This window comes from Larimichthys crocea, chromosome VI, assembly GCF_000972845.2.
Source record: "Larimichthys crocea isolate SSNF chromosome VI, L_crocea_2.0, whole genome shotgun sequence".
In the NCBI taxonomy this organism is placed as follows: domain Eukaryota; kingdom Metazoa; phylum Chordata; class Actinopteri; family Sciaenidae; genus Larimichthys; species Larimichthys crocea.
The window spans coordinates 10,002,437-10,021,818 of NC_040016.1; the positions used below are offsets into that span (position 1 = coordinate 10,002,437).

A 19,382-nucleotide genomic window follows, 5' to 3' on the forward strand; every position below is an offset into this window, starting at 1 on the left:
CCATGTTTAGAGTCAGTATTTAGTTTGTCTCTTCTGTAGTGGTGTGCGACACTGCATATTTTGGTATCGATCCGATACCAAGTAATTACGGGCCAGTATCACCGATACTTTTCAATAAATAAGGTGGTTGCATCATTGAATTGCTAAATCTCAATTAATTTTCATTAATTCTTAAGTGTTTTTTTGTGACGTTTCCTTTTTTATTATTAAATAGTTAAAACCCAGGACAGAATTAGGACAGAGTTTATAATTAAATAGAAAACATGTTATCAATTTTTAAATTTTTTTTTTTACAGGAGTGGCTGTTTCCTCTTTGCCGAAACCCCAGCATTGCAAACAAGAGCGTAACTTAAAGAAAAAGAATCGATCTCACCAGGCTAGTATCGATCCGATACCGACTTGGTATCGATAATATCGATATTTGGATCGATCGCCCACCACTACTCTTCTGGGCTACTGTAGAAACATGTTTCAACATGGCAGCCTGTATAGTAGAGGACCCTGCTCCCACTGTATAATAATATAAAGGGATAATTTTTCAAACACACAAAAGGTTTCTTATTTTTAGGTGATTATATATACATGAAAACATAGTTCTGAATATACCTGTCTTATTCTGAAAATCTCCGGAACTTACATACTGGACCTTTAACTTGCTAAATAACTCTTAAATAAAGACTAGTTAATGTGAAATTTAACTTTAAAAGTATATTAATAAAGTAAAATGTAAATAAAACACGAGTTATTGTTTCAACTTTACGATTTTAAGACAAAGGCCTGTTTCATAGAAAACCTCTCTGACCGTCAAGTAGGTCGGAGAGCTGGCACATTTAGGTTAATTTATTATAATTTATCTAATTAAAAAAAATTCCTACAATTTTTGCAAATTTGGTTCAATAAATTAAACTTTATGCCCATTTCAGCCTCTCATAAGTTTATTTATATCTTTAACGCTTTAAAACGAGGCAGCCGTTAGTGAACCGTTAGGAACGTTAGCCTAGCATCCAGCTAACGGCAGTTTAACTAACGTATGGACGTAACGGCTAACGGCTAAGCCTGACGGTTTATACATATTTAAACCATTTTTTTAAATTTAATTCTTTAATTTGCTGTTTAACTTGGTCGAATGGATCTTTATGAAGACGAACAGCTTCAAAGTCGATCCAGGGACACACATGTGAGTGGAGCCGGGTGTGGTATGGTTCAGCGGGCGGGCAGGGACCATGCCGTGACCGCCGACCCTCGGGTGCTGCAGCACCTGGTAGCCGCGGAGAAGACCTGCCAGGTGTCCCCTCACTTCGACAGAGTGCAGACGGACATCCAGCCGTACATGCGGAGGTTACTGGCAGTGTGGATGTTCCAGGTATGCATGCATAAGCCAGCCGGTGCAAAAGCCCATATAAATGTCACATAGCTCTGACTAGGTGGCTGTCTTTACAGGTGTGTGAGGAGCAGAAATGTGAGGAGGAGGTGTTTCCACAGGCGGTGTATTACCTGGACTGTTACCTGAGCCGGTTTACCGTTGAAAAGTCCAACCTGCAGCTGCTGGGAGCTGTTTGCATGTTCCTGGCCTCCAAAATGAGAGAGACTGTTTATCTGACTGCCAGCAAGCTTTGCATCTACACAGACAACTCCATTTCAGTGTCAGACATCCTGGTAACTATCTTTATATTAACTCTACACTGTATTTTGCATAATATAGGTATAATAACTCACACACACTCTTGTTATATCTCCCCATAAACACTTTACCTACCCATGATCTAGAAAATAAGGCTTTAAATCACCGAACCTGGTATCCCCAAAACATTGCATCATATCCAAATACACAAAAAATATGTTTATTGTCATTTTCTTACAACATCCCATCAAGAAAACACACAGTAACAAGTTTGAGACTACATATACGTACACAGACACACGCTTGCACCAAAATAAGGTAAGAACTGCAAATGAAATATTTCCAAAGCAACTTTGTTAATCCCACCGGAGGCTATTCCTTTGGAGCAGCTTTACATGGACACAAAACCTAGGAAACATACAGATAAATGAAATACGCTAAATGTGGAAAAAGTCTGTAAATAATCTGATTGATTGAAATACAGAAACAATTAGCAGAGGGACTGCAGAGGGAATGAACGGTTGAGAGTTTAGTTTTACAAGCAGGTAAAGCACAAGTCAAAATGTTTGAGCATTTATTGGTTACAAAAATAATTAGGATCCCTTTGCTTCACTTTAGTGATCTTAGAACACATTATTTACTATTTTTATTTCTTGCTTGGTTCCCCCAAAGCTTGACAGAATCTTTCCACTTGCCCTCAGCAATGTAGGTTTGTCTTTACTGATAAAAATACATCCTGTAAGCTTCCTTATCCACATCCTCAATGATGATGGTGCATCAATAAACCGTTCTGGTTTCTAGAAGTCCAAAGTCCAGAGGTTTAGTCTGTTTCGATGTCTGTTTAAAGTCCTTCGTGGCGCACAGAGTTTGGCATTTAATGGGACTTTGGTGTTAAACATGTCTGACAAACATTTTATTAACGTCCTCCCAGAAGCTTTGGATCTGTAGACATTCACATTAATTCAGACATTTAGAGTAAACATCTAGATTATTAGTAGACATATGATGAAGCCTGACAGGAGTTATATGAATTCTCATTAACCATTTATATTGAAGTCAATCAATTCAGCACTATTTGCAACCAACAGGCCTATATTGTAATAATATAGATATAGAGACGTGCAAAGTTTTGGTAAAGGTGGTATACACATTATCTATTTATATTTATTTTATAAAGAAGTTATCTGACATACTCGATCAAAAGAAATAAAAACTCCTTTTATAGCCTTTTATACTCTGAACTATACTATGTGAACTATGCATTGCCCTCAAATAAGAGAAAATATTTAAGACAGTATTGAGACAATACAGTCATATCACCTTTATGTTTATGTGCAGCATGAAAACTGAAATTGTATTGTTAAGAAAAGGAAGTTAATTATGTGTAACATATTACAAGGAAGTCCAGAAAGTTTCCCTCAGCTGGTAGGCATAGCTTTGCTTATTCATAAGCACAGAAAATTGGCAGACATCCTGTGAAATATCCACAAATCATTTATAAAAAAGCCCATTTAATGCTGTGACATTTTGATGAATTGCTTCAGAGGAATGTGTATATTGCAGCAGTGGGAGGTAGCAGTGGTGTCCAGGTTAGACTGGTGTCTGGCCTCAGTCGTACCCTCTGACTTCCTGGAGCCAATTCTTCATCTTCTCCCTTTTGTTCGGCCCCACCACCTTCCCAGCATGCGCAGACATGTTCACGTCTACATTGCTCTGGCAGCCACTGGTAAGTTACATAACTGAATCACCAACACATAAGATGTAGGACAATATGCATCAGGAGTTGATAAAATGTTTAAAAAAGACCGTCCTGTTTCTTTGTTTCATTAAGGCCACGTCATCCCCGTGCAATAAAAGCAGTTATTTTATATTTCTTGTGATTGAATATGTGCTAATTTCTTTTGTGATCGAGTGTTAAATGTAACCGTTAAGTGAAATGACTTTACATGCAGCGAACAAAGGACACAAAGCAGCCATAACTTTGATTACGATGTGTCAGCAGTTGGCTTCGGAGACAGAGAGCTGAGTTTGTATAATCCTGTATTGTCTGCTGTGAAAGACCTGCGTCCGACCATTCAGCTGGCAGATTTCCCACGAATCTCTGTGATGCTGCCCGAGGCAACAGGTCACACGGATACAGCCAGTTAGTGCTGTTTTAGATGAACTATGACATTACAGCCCATAAAATTTAGATGATTCCTGGTGCCCCCGACATTGTATCCCATTCAGAAAGGTGTCTGTTGGATGGATTGAATGTCCCACTTTTTGTCTCAACATTTCTCCTGCCTGAAGCAATTAGGATAGTGTATCAGATTATCGGGTTTTGGAAACGTCTGCTTTTGAGTACTTGCTTTTGTCCATCAGGGTGTGCCCACAGTAGTGCCATCCGTCTACAAGTGTCTACATGTCGCTTCTTTACTTTACTTTCTCGCTGGTGTCTACCAGTATTTTAAGTGAACTACAAGTCATCATGATTAGCAAATAGTAGTTTTGTTTCTTTTAATTTTTAGAATAACAAATCTTCCTCTTTTATCCTCAGACGGCATGTTTTCAGTGTTCTCGCCCTCCACTGTTGCATGTGCTTGTGTGAACATAGCCACACAGAGGCTTGAGGTAGTGGACTCTGCCGCTGTTCCTTCGATTATGAAGGTTTTGGCCAACCGTTTGTCCATTGATCTGGTAAGATTAATGTTTAACTGACGTTTTTAGATGATATCCCTCTTGACTTTACCCTGTTGTCAGTCATTTCGCAAACAGAAGAGCAACCCATGCGCACATATCAGTCGAGAGCTGTAGAAAAAGTCTGCCCCTGACCTACTGATGAACTTAAGGTTGTTTTTCTTTTTAATCTAACCCCGAACAGAGCTCCATCCTCCTCTGCTCTGACCAACTAGGGAGTGCGCTGGAGCTCAGCCTGCCCTCTTGTTTCCAGGCTCATGTTTGCAGATCAGGAGCGCACAGCTCAGAGGTCAGCTACACGCCAGCTGACATTCAGGATGTTGTATTGACACCGGTGACACCAAGCTGAAACACTCCTCCCTGCCACAGGATAGCTTAAGTGAATTAAAACTTTACAGCCATTAGACAGAAGAGACTGTCTTAAATGCCATTTATCGTTGATCTTAATTGTTCTTTGCTTGTTGATTGTTTTGGAGATTTTTCTGTGACGTGTGTAGAGCTTCTGCAGTTTGAGAAATTATTGAGATTTGTTTCGTCCACCTTGTTCCTGCTTGTTTTTAAAGTATTTTGCAGCTCTGTGTGATATAATATATTCTCATTGTACCCTTTATGATTATTCAGGGCCACATTGTCTTTTTGACACTTGAATTTGCACTGATTCGTAATAGCAATTTTGCACATTTTGAATGTAACATTTTCTATTCATGTTTGCCGTTAACTGGATTATTGAAAATGTGATATTAGCTTTACTCTGTCAGTTCTGATAGATGTTTTGAATAGATGTTTCTGCTTTGTTTTTTAATCCAGCACTGACTTTCCTTGTTGTTACTATAAATCAAAACTGTTAAACTACAAAGTAAAACATGCGACAGACAGGTCACTAACTATAAAACATCTGTATGTAGGTCACAAACAACATGAGTCATCACTTGAATTCTTTGTAGTCATTTTTAAATTTTTTTTATTGATTTCCTCATCCCGGTCGCCTGGCAGATCAGTCATATAAATGATGTGCCCGTAACTTTGGCAAACTTTGTTTTTTGTTGCGGTTAAAGAAAAAAAGATTTGCATAACTGCAACTTCTGGGCAAAGGGAGCAAGTAAAAACAGTAGTGATGCACCCATTATACTGTACATAAATGAAATAGACATACCAGCTTTAAGCTTCTCATGAGCCTCATAGTGTGTCAAAAACATAACCATAAATAACTGAAAAAAACAAAACAAAAGTACAGTTTTTACATTCCAGTTTCTGAACAACAGCACAGCTCCGAGTACAGCCTTGTGCAACTTTTGTTACGTGAACTCAATACTTAGATGACAGCTGATAAATAAATTGTATGGTTATCAAGTTTCGATGGTCTGTTAAATGATAAAGTGCTACTCCAGGCGCCAACTTGATGTTCTAATTTAATGCCAAGCATGCCAATCCAATTAAGTAACTCCAGTTTGCAGCATGAAATTTCATACAGGCATGAACGCTGATAAACCTTTCTCTCACCAGCAGGAGGTCTTTCTAAAAGCAGGACTAAGAAGTCAGCCAGGTTATGAAACGTCTTAATTTTAAAATCAATGATTATCAGCATGCATAAATCATCTTTGTTTTCCTGTTTGAGTCAACAACATGCAACATTTTTAGTAGTTAAATGGCTAAACTTCTAATCCAGCTTTGCGAAATACTGCTCCACCCCAGGTGTCTAGACATTTTAAATTAAAATGCAAAGTTCAGTACACCTGAGCTCCATGACCAATCATGAAAATGCAGTTGAAAGGTTACACATTATATCGATGCCACATAAGCATACATTAAGTAGCTGTAGCTCGGTTCACTTTCAAATTTTAACTTCACGTGTCCTGCAAAGCAAACTGTGACGGACTTGATGAGCTCCACCTTTGTGTGAAACTGTCACCTGCATAAACAGAGTGAAAGGCCACCTGCGCACTTGTATTATTGTAATCTTGAAGGCAAAAGCAAGTTCTACTGGTTTGATATGAGTCATGATTATTATTCAAGTCATTATCCAAAAGGTATTTCAAGAAAGAAAAAAAAGAAAAAAACTCTCTTTGAGAGCTGATCCCTGTTACAAACACACGTCCTCTTAGCAGTTTTTTTGTGCTAGTGCGTTACAGACAAAAAAGTCAATCAACATCATCAATTTTGCTCTTTGGTATCCATGAAATGTCATTCCCCCCCCCCCACAACTTCCTGAAGAGTGAAAGTAGTATACGCTAAGAGTAAAATCATCCGAATATTTAACCTGCGATTTATTGCTGTTATCCTAGATGAACATAAGATAGATGATCAGCTATTATCAAGCCCAAAGAGCCATAAAGTCATAAACACTTTCTCAAACTGTCCTGTTGACAATAAAAAGACACCGACTTTGTGGCTTCGAACAATAGTTCTACTGTGACTGTGTAAAATGTCAGTTACCTCCTTTATTGTCACCGACCAAAGTTTTATATTGAAGAGCGGCATGTTTTGGTTTCAGGATGACATTTTGCATCAACTACACTTTTGATAGGAAGCTCTTATTTTTGAAAATCAGAGCTCCTGGTTGACCAGCACCAGCTCTCTTCTTCCTCCTGAGAATCTTTGAAATGGACATTTTCAACTGCAGCACTTTTAATCGTAATTTTTGTAAAATACTGTGCCTTCTGGTCATTTTTGGCCCTAAAATTCAAATTACAAGCTACTCATAAACTCATTTAAATATAATTTTTCAGTCACCATCTAAAATACAATCTGATGTTTAACAAGAAGCCTCCTCCCTTTTTGGTGATGTGCAATTCATGAAGTTAGCCCAAATGATCATCACCGCAGTGTGCGGGTAATTTGGCTCTCATGTCTTCAGTAGTTTACAGGCATTTCAAAGTTCTGACTGAAAAACAAGTCTTTAATTAGCGTCCTTAAGTAATAACCAGTCTTCAGCTTGCTGCAGAGCCTCGTATAACCATGGCCTGTTTGTAAGCCTCAGTTACATTATCACAGTCTGTGATGGAAAAGGCACTGTCAGCCACTCCGGACTTGTAGCAGTTCCAGGGTCTCAGAGACCCATCCCCAAGAATCCCATCTTCTTGGATGTCCAACAGGTTGTCAGCAGACACGCATCCTCTCATGGTGGTCTTGGCTGGTTTATCCATTTGTCTTGGAGGTCCTACACGGTCAGGTAGATCCAGCTGGTCAAAGGACTCTGAAGACAGGATGCTGTCTTCGCTAATGGCTCCACTTGGTCTGGACCTGATGCCCCCGCGGGGTAAAGAGGCTGCCAACTGGTCCAGAGAGCCAAACTCCTGCAGCCCACCAGAGGAGAACTTTCCATTGCGCTTCAAGATGCCCTTCCTATGGGTTGGTGCTGAAGGGCACTCTTTCGTTTGTGGTGTCCAGCCACAGTCGCTGTTCTCGGGAGACGAAGAGTAGTACCCTGACTCCTGTTCCGAGGGCTTCTTTAGAATACCTTTGCGAGGCTGCAGAGCAGCTGAAGGAGCACTGGCTGCTGCAGACAAGCCCAAAATGTTGTGTGGCTCCACTGAACCTGCAGCAGAGGCTTCACTTGTTGCCTTTTGCTTCACACTGTTGCGTCTCTTTAAAATACCCTTAGAGGGTCGACTGTCTGTGCTCGCCTCGTGAACGGTCTGGGAGACGTTGTTCTCCTTGCGCGACCTTCGCAGAGACCGCTGCCGCACTACATCCCCTCCACCACCCTGCGAGCGGAGCAAGCAGCGCATCTTGGAGCCGTTCTCCAGTAAAGGCCTGGATGTGCGGCGCAGCCAGCTAGCAACACTAGCCAGGCCAGCGGTATGTGATGTTGATGGGGAGACTGGTGAAGCAGCCTGCTCTACTGGGCTGCTCTTTGTCTCGGCCAGTAATGGCTGCTGGTAGCCCCAGTTGAGCCACCAGTGCCCTGCAATCTCCTCTATTGTGGCTCTGCGTTCAGGATTTACCATCAACATCCAACGGATAAGCCCACATGCATCTGAGAGACAGAGAGAAATAGAATTTTTTTCTGTTCAGCTAAGAAAATCCAAAACATTACACTAAAAATTAAAGTAGAAACACCAAAACAATGAATCAGACCAATCAAAGACAAGTTGAAAGACTCACCGGAGGGATTGTTGGGTTTACGGTAGTTTCCAGTGCTTATCTGTTGGACCAGTGCCTTGTGGTTGTGCCCATCAAATGGCATGGTGCCATGAACCATAGTATATAACAGCACACCAAGAGACCAAGTGTCCACCTCTGGCCCACGGTATGGTCGTCCATTGACGATCTCTGGGGAAGCGTACAGTGGGCTGCCGCAAAAGGTTTGTAGGTACTCATCACAGTGGTAGAGGTTCGACAGGCCGAAGTCTGCAATCTGCAAAAAAAGGAAGTATACGTCATTGTTGAGCATGCTGTATCATCAGATTACTGTAACCTCCAAAAACATTTCCATATGCATCACTGTCCTCTCATCGGTTACTCATAACATGTACTTATCTGATCTCACATATCAAAGATTTCATAGTGAGTCACCTTTACACAGAACTAATGCAAGAATGGAATTAGATTTATTCCATATAAACATGTCTTCATTACTAATGTCAGTGTTTCTCAAACTTTGTACACCGTGTACCACCTCAGAATATATTTGTCTCTTCAAGAACCACCAGTATAACAGACGTTAAAATGCAGTTGGCCAACCCTTTTCAGCTACAGACTGATCACACAGTCTATTACTAATAGGAGAAATATTTATTATTGGCTTGTTGAATCCTGAACTGAACCATTTCAAAATGGTATAAAATGTATCTCAATTAATTAATTTAATTAAAAAATGATTCCTCCATGTACCACCCAAAGGAGCTTGCGTACCACCAGAGGTACTTGTACCACAGTTTGAGAACCAACACCCTATGTAATAACCATACATGCTGACATGAACATGTAAAATCCTAACCATATACAATAATTTACCAAAAAAGACTGTAAATACTACAGGTCTGAAAATACTTATTTTCATTTTTATATATTTCTCATACCTTCACATTGCCGTTGCCGTCTAGAAGAATATTCTCCAGTTTCAGGTCCCGGTGTACTATCCCATTCTAAGAAAGAGAGAGAGAGAGACCGAGTTCAAGATTTTTCACTAAGATCATTTGTCCACCCAGGCCAGCACACACCAGTTTGTTGGAGGTTGTCTGTTGTACATAAAAGGATTAGTTTGTTCTGGGTTAGAACATCAGCTATGCTTCATTGTCCTTCGCTCTGTAGGGGGGCATGCCTTTGACTCGGTCACAGTTCAAATCTGTTTTTCTTTCTTTCAAAAATGCAGGTCAGCTACTTCTTGCGTATGGACCCTCCTTGAAGCGGCGGAAACATTCTTTGTAGAGTAATCTTTGTGGACTACTGCGTTCAATACTCCAGATTCTTCTCAGATGACCTTTTTCTTACTTTCAACATGGAAAGTTAAATATTTAACAAGACATGAGCGCTCAATAAAAGTGAAATAAGACAGATGGTTAACCCAGAATATGACAGGGCAATTTCACTGTGTCAATATTACCCAGCAAACATGTATAAATGCTCTGCAAAGTGCTGAACAGCTTCACTAAAATATAGTGCGCTGTAAATGTTTGTAATTACACAGCTCTGGACTACAGGAACAACTGATTGTGTGTGTGTGTGGGTGTAGACCTTCTGTTCCATCACACCCTCATTAGAGTGTTAGACCATGCGTGTGTTGGGACGGCTGGCCTTCAGCCCTAACGCTAGCTCTCTACAGGACAACTGTTCAGTTCCCCCTGCATCGTTCTCACAGCGGGCTGACTGTGAATAATGCCCATTATGTAACTTTGTGGGTGACAGTGTCCTGGAAAAACACCACAGGCAGAGGGCATCTAGCCAGAGGGGAACCGTTACGTTCGATACAGCAGCCAGGAAGGGGGATAAGATGATCTACCATAGCTAGAACTTTAGGTTTTATGAAGGACTTATGAATGCACACATACTGATAGGTTCCCCTAGATTGTGTTTGCTGTGGACAGCTTTATATGTTCCTTCATGAAAGCATTGGATTTAGACAGACAGCCTTACCTGGTGGCAGTAGTGCACAGCGGATACAATTTGTCTGAAGAAGTGCCTGGCCTCCCGTTCAGAGATGTTCCTCTTGTCACAGATGTAGTCGTACAGGTCCCCTCGGCTGGCATACTCCATCACAATCACAATTTTGTCTTTGTTTTCAAACACTAAAAGATAAAAAAAAAAAATCCAAGTCATCAGCCAAATGAAACTGAAAGTCCACAAATGATCTTTAGTTTTATTCTGGACTGTGCAGAGCATTTTAATACCAATGTAACCCCTAGTTCACACTGCTAAGGATACAAGGGGCCCTAATGATGCTTGCATTGCAAACAATCTGAAATACACTGAGGCAGGGAAACATTGAACGATGACTGTCTCATCAGGCGTGAAGGGCCACTGGACGACACAAGGCCGTACACATTATCCTGCAGTGCTGACGGAGTACCAATGCTTACATAACCTGGCATTGGCACAAAGACTTGCGTGACCGAACTCTGAATCTCTAACAGAGACTGATTAAGAGATGTATCACATTTCACTCTGCATGTAGCTCAGAGATTGAACTGTACCTTCGTATATGGTGATGATGTGCGGGTGGCAGAGAGTGGACATGATCTCAATTTCTCTGCGAATATGAACCAGGTCTTGCTCATCCTTGATCTTCTCCTTTCTGATCGACTTTATGGCAACCTTAAAAAAAATAGAAAAACATTTGAGTTTTGGAGATCAAAATAGATAAGACAAATAGTGATCCCAGAGACCAAGCAATAAAATAACAGCTTTAACAGAGAGTCAAATAGTTTATACTTCAATTAAAGCAGCTGTGACTTTTAATTAAATGCAGCAGAACAGGAACAAAAGTAGAGATGAGTCATTTAAATCTGTCTCTGTAATGTCAATGACGCGGCGACATTGATTTTCCACAATTTGCCAACATCAGCCATTAGTCAACATATGCTTCTAGTCAAACCAGGCTAAATTAAGGCTAACCTTTAAAACCCTGGAGTGTATTGATATATGCTTATTACTAATGCATTCAACTCGTTTCCTAAGAATTAGAGCATGTTGTCTGCTCATTTAAAAAAGGTTACATAACCTTTAATGACAAAGAAAACATAAATCCAGTAGTCAGCAGCTGTGCGACTGTTGCAACAGAGCTAACTAAATGAATATGTCAGAGCAGGCCTGTCTATTTAAGTCTATTTAACAAAAAACATTCACACATAAGCTGTTATTTAATAAGAATTGGCTCCCATCGAAAGTTCATCCTCTTGTGCGAGGAACAATGGGCAATGAACCGAAAACTCTGCTGTGTTTCCAACAAGGCAGAGGGAACGCCGGGTCAAGTATTGTCTGCTGTAAAGAAATCTATTGTCTGCTGTTATGTCTGTGAGACTCGTCAAACAAGGAGATTTAATTTTGAATAGTATCCGTTGGGGTCTGTATTTGTAAACCTGTCACACACAAGCTTTTGACAAATGGGTCTATGTCTTTATGTCGCGCTTGTCTATTTGAAGCTCAGATGCCTGAAATTCCTCTGTATGCTAAGTGCGTCATCAGTCTACTCCAACTTTGAAGGGTGTCATATGGCACTGGTGCTGGTGGTTCCTCTCCTTTCTAACCCTTGGGGCCACAGACACAGGAAAATGAGTAAAGCGGCGACTTGTCAAATCAGTTTGAACACTCAACCGTCTCCTGTCATGAGTCACTGTCTGGCCTGGATGCTCCTCCAGGTCGGTGGCGTATTCACACCACATAACTCCTTTTTCCTGATTCTGAGAACTGAGGTTTCCTGCTTTTGTTTGTATAGCTGTCAGACGGTCTAAACTCACACTCATGATGAGTTCACACCAGAGTGCGGTTATCTGTGTGTGTGTGTGTGTGTGTGTGCGGTCTTTGTTACTGTCAGTTCGTTGCACGCAATACGCACTAAAGGTTGAAATATTTTATATTTAACACCGAGTTCTTGAACCAACACAGCCACATTTTTGCACAAAACACATGAGTATGAGAGGGAATGAGAAAAAATATTGTTGGACATGACGTCGGTCAATGTGACTTAAGCTTAAGAAATTGAAGAAACACTTGCATGGAAAATCAAAATCAAAGTGTTGCTGTTGCCAACCTGACAAGAACGCTTCATGAAGAATGGAAGAACTAAGATCTACAGTAAATATTAATACCTGCAAGTAATATCAGGAAATAGTTTAAAGTTCAAATTCTAACACTGGTTGAGTGTTTGCTAAGTAAGTTACATATTAATAAATTGAAACCTGGTTCACCACACAAGCTGGTTGGTTAGGTTAGCATAATTTAATATTTCACACTCTAAACTCGCATGAACTCCTTGAATACCAATTTGTCCGTGTGTACATATAAATAAAACAAATACGTACACTTACAGTCTTGACAGTTAAGTTTAATATCGCTTTTACCCACCTGAAACCGTTGTTTAAGTTTGGGACGCTATAGTGACTTCTCTTATTTACATTTACTGACTGCTTGGTGCTACAAATTAGAGCTCAAACTATCAATCATTCGACTGACAGAAATTTAATTTTGGCAACTATTAATCATTTGTGCCTAAAATTTCCAAAAGTTCCAGCTTCTTATTTGTGAGGATTTGCTGTGTTTCTTTGTCTTCGTGATAGAAAATGTTATATCTTTCAGCTTTGACAAAACGAGTAATTTCAAGACCTCGTTGTGCGCTTTAGGAGCTTGTGACAGACATTTTATGACATTTTTTTAGACGATAAGACTCGATAAAGAAGATTGTTCTAAGTTGCAGCCCCGCATTTTACTCAAGTCTTTACCAGTAAAATTAATAAAATCACTAATGCAACCCAATCTAGGTACTTGGCTGGGGTAGTTGGTAATTGGTGTGCCCTTTTGGATACGCATGCATGATACATGTCATCCACTTTGTGTGAGGTCAACCCCACATGGCTGCATGCTGAAAGCCCCCACTTAAATGGATTATGTAATCAAACTTATGCATTTAGACAATGGGAACAGCTGTAGTGCCCGAACACACGCGAGATGAAGCCATCCTTTGTGTTGTGTCACTCCCCGTGTCAAATTACATATCTTTGTCCATTATGTTGTCAGTACTAGGGTAGGTAGGTAAAAACAAAGCAACTTAATGTCTCTCTTATTTCCAGTCTATGTCGCTGTTGCTGTGCCTTATTTGTTTGGTGTCGATTCAAAACGTGGATTTGGGCTACGATTTGGACACGAGGCTGAGGCATGAACATTAGGAAGCTGCCTGCAGGGATGAATCTCAGACACCAAACTCATATCCTATAAAAACCAAAGTGCAGCAGCAACAAGCCATATCAGACAAAGTGAGAGCAGAGATTGCTGTGTAGACAAGGCTGGACTTGTATCATTACCTGTTTAGGGGAATTCCTCTCATGGACTTCCGTGACTTTACTTCCATGGCGCTTTCACACAATAACAAACATGATCTTTCGACAAAGAGCATTTCTGATAAACATGACTCGGCTGCTCAGCCACAGGCTGACAAAAGGAATTCACTTCTAGGCCAAGTATCTGTTTATATCTTATTGTTGTTTTTGGATGAGTCACTACATCAGAATGCAAAAGTGGAAAATATATTTACAGGATTTACACGCAGGTTTTTGTTTCTGATCATTTGCCTGTGATTTACATTTGCGGATGAAATGTTGGATACATTATGGTTATGGAAACTAAACAAAGTATGTGTTTTGCACAATGCAAATTATCAAGTGGAGAACACACTTTGTAATGTGTGCACAAGCAGCTAAAACTGGTGCCTACCTTCAATGAAGGTTACAGTGTTTCGTTTTTTTGTTGAAACTGCTTTGGAAAGGTGCTGATTCAACTTGTATGGTCACTTTGTCAGCTGTAGTTTTAAACTGTATCACATTGTGCTGAAGGTTGTCTGTTATATTTTGTCTACCATCATATAATCACAAACTCTGACTGGGATAAGTATTAGCTTTCCACAAAAGACATTATCATATGTTTGCCAAATGCTTTCTGTCCCCTTTTAAAAGGCTTATCTATAAATACCTCCCATTTGCCCTTAGGTCATGGGGAACTGGAATCCACCGGAAAGGCCAGTGGCAATTTCCCCTTCTCCCTTCATCAGGAACACAGCAAGAAAATTACCTAGTGTTCCCGTCTTGAACTCCCCTCCTGTGACACTCACTTTCCAGTGGAACGCCTTTCCTTCATACTTTCTTTAAACCAGTGGGAGGTGAAAAACTTCTTGTGTGGTGGTGACAGATTTACAGGAATCTATTTTCACTTCGGTCTTTGATGGGACGATCTCAAACAAACAGACGTGTTGACTTTGTTGTCGACTGATCTTGAATTTTACTTTTTAAAAATACGCCACAAATTAACTTAAGTTTGCTTCAGGCATTAAAAAGGAAAATCATGCTGGGTATCGGTATTGGTATCGTGTGTCATATTAGAATTTTAATTAAATTTACACAGGAGGATTAATACTGTGCACTTTTCAACCCTGTTAACAAACAAAAGCATCTGACATTTGTGACGAGAGTGACATGCTTAAATTATTACAAGACTTTTAAATAAAAACAGCTTATTTAGTTTTTTTTTATCTTATCTTGCACAGACAGTACAGAGGAGGAGACTGGGAAAAGTAAGAGCAACCCCCCCTCACACACACACTAAAACAAACACAATGACCTGAACTCTTAGGCAAACTTAAAGCTGGTTTGGCAACTAACATTTCACCAGCAGGCACACTTGCCTTTTATTAGTTTACAATTCAGTAATGGCTCTCCATTTTCACACGGACAAACTAGTATATTAAACATATATCTATCTATAGATATAGATATATAGATATATAAATATAACATATTAAACCCCCCAAATGTAGATTACCTGTGTGCAGACTCTTCTAAAAATAGCAGTGTGTCTAAACAACAGGTGGCCGATAGGACAGGAGGACAAACACACCATAATAAAGCCTGCAGGTGTGAGCATCAATGATAGAGACATTACAAAGAGCTAAAACTGTTGAATAAATAAAAGCTTAATATTAATACATACCAATCTACCGGATCTTTCCTTGGCTTTCTTCACTTTGCCGTAGGTCCCCTTCCCGAGCGTCTCCAGAAACTCGTACCTGTGCTTCAGGTTGTGTTTGTGGTGGTGTCTCTTCACGGCTTGCTTTTTCACCTGGGACACCTGGTGCGGAGCTTTCCTGACATTTTCATCCGGTGAAACTCCTCCAACAGACGGCCTGCGGTTTGCCGACAGACCGGTAACATTTAAGCCGTCCATCCTGACACACAGGCGTTATGTGTTTTTGGCGTATTTTCGGACGCAGGTGTCGCTGTTAACGTGCATTCCTCCGCGCGGAGCTCTGCCGGTTGTTTGGAGCAAGTTTGCCTCCCAAAGTTCAGATAAAAGTGTGAATGTGAACTCCTCTTCTGCTTCTTCTTTCTTGACTGTACAGCGAGTTATACAAACTAAAGTGTTGAGGACAGGACAAAGTGTGTCTGTCCTCTGTACGGAGCTGTGACTGAGTACACGCTGCAGCAGGAGCAGAGCGACGACCGGACACGTCTAATAACCGAGGGGCGTTTCAGGTACACCGAGGAGCGCTGGGTGTCTCACACCGGGCTGACTGTAACGCACAGATAGAGGGCGGTTTGTTTGTTACAAATTGTATTATATATTTCCATACATCCAAGTCAAACCTGAATTTCAGTTAAATATTGTGAATATTTGATGAAGTGGTACAAGGTGGATAGCTGTAGTATTATTTGTAGTAGTAGCTGAACTAATTAATGCCACAAAATGCAGGCAAAGTTTGTTTAACCGTTTGCTGTGTCAACCGGCGTGCACCGGAATATACAACAAGCGCACCACAAGAAGAAGCGTGGGCCATATATGCATACATATATACAATAGTCTTTAAATGTATGACAACAACAACAATACGACTACTACTACTACTAATAATAATAATAATAATTAACTTATTATGATTTTCTCCTTTTTAATATATACTATATGTGTTGTGCACGGTGTGAGAGGTTTGACTGTTTTTAATCATTTTTTATCAGTAATATTTCTATAATACTATATCAACCTTATTTCCAACCCAGATTAAGTCAAAACAGGTTGGATTTATCACACATGAGCACATTGAATTTGATTTGAAGTGACCAAAGACGTCAGACAGACCCAAAGAGTCATGTGCAGTGACATATATAGGCCATTACTGTAGTACAACAGATCTAGGTAATAAAATATATCTAGTAACTAGAGTTTGCCCTGATTTTCTTTTTAGTTTTAAAGGTACTGTACTCTCCCAGCCTTGATTCTTCATTTTCAGTCATATAATATTCATAACGGCTTTCTGATCACTTTATTTCCTGATAATTTAACATTTGTTACACATGGATGATGTACAATTAGTGTGGCCTTTTTCTTTTTCCAACATAACCCACATCGCCTTGTAGGTGATGAAGAGTGACTGCACAGACACAGTTGAGTTTGCATGCTATGATTCACTTTTAAATAACTCCTTTCCTCTTTGATTTCTGACATCCCAGAGATATTATACTGCATTTCAAATCCTAGCTGACTTCATGGAGCTTGAAGATATATATAGTTTTGTTTTGTTTTGTTTTTGTTTATTACTTTATTTGACAACTGGCAATAGATAAAAGCACAGTGTGTTTTATTATTCAACTTGAACTTCAACAGTCAGCTTGACCTAAATAGACAGTCTGTGGAGTGAGAGACATAAATTATAGAAGAGTGTAAGAGGTCGGATTAGTAGTGTCATTACAGGAATAGGCCACCAGAGATCAGCAAGCAGTCGCCAGCTGCAGGAATGTAGGTTGACTAATTTGAACCAGTTAGTTTATTAAAGGAAGCTTGACACAGACTCTGTCCCAGGTTTTACTACTATATACTACTAAAAGACAGTGTGTTCAGTGTTGTAGATTGTAATATTTTCAGAAATACTCAGATTTAATACTTTGAGCCAACTGGCTGCTCCTAACTGACCTCCTAACCATCATGAACAGCCGCTGTCATTCTGTTTTCTGAGTAATGTGCCAGAGCATCTTCACTCATGATAGTAGCACTAACTCAGAGGAACATTGTGCACAAAAATAAACAATGAAAGAGCATTTGGAGCCATAATTGATACACAAATGTATGTAATCTAGGAACTTCATCTTGGAAAGATAAGACTTAGAAAAGAACATAACACATAAATAAACAGGGATCAGTTTGTGAAAGGGGAGACGTTAACAATAACACCATAATTCACCAAGATTTGTCACTAGATACCAGATATTTTACATTCATAATATCAAAGCATCCATTCACAACTAATTTAAGATGTTTCAGGTATGTAATACAGTATGTCTGCCAGAAGAGGGGGTTCTTTAGTGGCTTGAAGCTACTTTCATGCCCAAAACTTTTTGTTGTTGTTGTCAAGTAGACTGTGCACAGTTGTGTATTTTGTGTAAATGAAATGTGTATGAGTATATGTGTGAGATCAGAATAAGAATCACTGTTTTTGCCCAGGTATGTGTACACCCACAAGGAATTTGACTCTGGTTACACTTTGCTTTCAATGTACATACACAGATATAGACATAAGTACCACTTAAAACAAGGAGCTTCACAGCAACATAAACATAAAACTACTATAAAAGTATAGGGTATAAATATAAATGTAAAGATTAGGTGATATTGCAAAGGTGCTGAAATAAATATGGTTTATACAGCAGGTTGTATTATGTACATGAGGTAGGTGGATATTACAATATATACGCAAAGCTTGAGTAGACTGTGTATGAGTGGTTTAGGAAAAGTTAAGTCGATAAATGAGAGCTTGATTTTCTCCACTGCAAGTGGTCACACATTCATACATTTTATTTCTTCTGTTTTCTCGTGATAGTTAATTTTGTTGTGATTTGTTTTCTCGAGATCTTGGGCTATTTATATTATTATGTCAAAATCTCAAATGTTGGTAGAGATCGAAACTTTGTTTTCCTCAGAGGGTAGTCTGATATAATAAATCATTGGCAGGAAATATCATGAAATGAAATTAACTTGTTATCATAAAAAATGTATGACTGCTTGGGGCTTCTGTACTTAGTTTCTATTTTATAATAAAATACTGTCTAATACTAAATTGCATATATGTCTGTATATATCTATATGTCTATTTTTGTCATGCTATCTCTATTTGTTTTTCTCTTCCCCTTGTAAAGATAGATCGATAGACAGACAGACAGACAGACAGATAGATAGATAGATAGATAGATAGATAGATAGATAGATAGATAGATAGATAGATAGATAGATAGTACCCGTAGATGCGTACATCACATATATATACATATACTCGCATATACTACTTTATATTCTACTGCTTGTTTGCACTTCTGGTTAGATGCTAACTGCATTTCGTTACCCTGTACTTGTACGTGTGTAATGACAATAAAGTTGAATCTAATCTAATCTAATAGCACAAGACACAGTGTTGTGGAGAAATTGCTGAAGTCAAAGGTCAATGGTGAGGTCAGGAGGGAAGAAATGTTCAGGAGCCTCTGATGTCTTATGCTGTATTATTTATGGCCTTGGCCAAGGAGAATTAGAGACACTCTCAAAGTCCTGAAGTGCCTGAGTCTGTCTCGCATTCTGAAACTCGTGATGGTGGATACTTTAAACCCAAAGATACACCCAAATACTATACCCCAGAATAGTCAAAGAGAATGTCTTTACTCTTGGAGGTGTTATTGTCAACATATCTAGTCTGGGGACACAGATGTCCGCTACCTTACCACATCTATTATGACTAGGAAGGCAGCAACAGGCCTCTGCCACCTGGCACCACAGTGTTGAGATATGGTGGCACCTAGTCAAAGACAAACAATTAATACTGCCGAGGACCACAAGGCCCACACGTGGCCTCAAGTAACCTAAGGATAGAAAATTCCATAACACACAGTAAACATACATTAAA

The 19,382-nt window shown here is 39.6% G+C and overlaps 2 protein-coding genes across 2 annotated transcripts; one reads left to right on the top strand and one right to left on the bottom strand.

Annotated features, from left to right (window-relative positions):
- The first annotated feature begins 950 nt into the window (after window positions 1-950).
- On the top strand, window positions 951-6,340 carry ccnd3 (cyclin D3). Its single transcript, XM_010742202.3, has 5 exons — window positions 951-1,363; window positions 1,441-1,656; window positions 3,185-3,347; window positions 4,161-4,300; window positions 4,485-6,340. The coding sequence occupies exons 1-5, from the start codon at window positions 1,127-1,129 to the stop codon at window positions 4,647-4,649; spliced, it is 921 nt and encodes a 306-aa protein (XP_010740504.2). The 5' UTR covers window positions 951-1,126; the 3' UTR covers window positions 4,650-6,340.
- nuak2 (NUAK family, SNF1-like kinase, 2) lies at window positions 5,295-15,958 on the bottom strand. Its single transcript, XM_010742201.3, has 6 exons — window positions 15,434-15,958; window positions 10,933-11,053; window positions 10,376-10,527; window positions 9,322-9,387; window positions 8,405-8,657; window positions 5,295-8,276 (listed from the first exon to the last, which is right to left on the bottom strand). Exons 1-6 carry the CDS (start codon window positions 15,665-15,667, stop codon window positions 7,228-7,230), a joined length of 1,875 nt encoding a protein of 624 aa, XP_010740503.3. The 5' UTR covers window positions 15,668-15,958; the 3' UTR covers window positions 5,295-7,227.
- Between the last annotated feature and the right edge of the window lie 3,424 nt (window positions 15,959-19,382).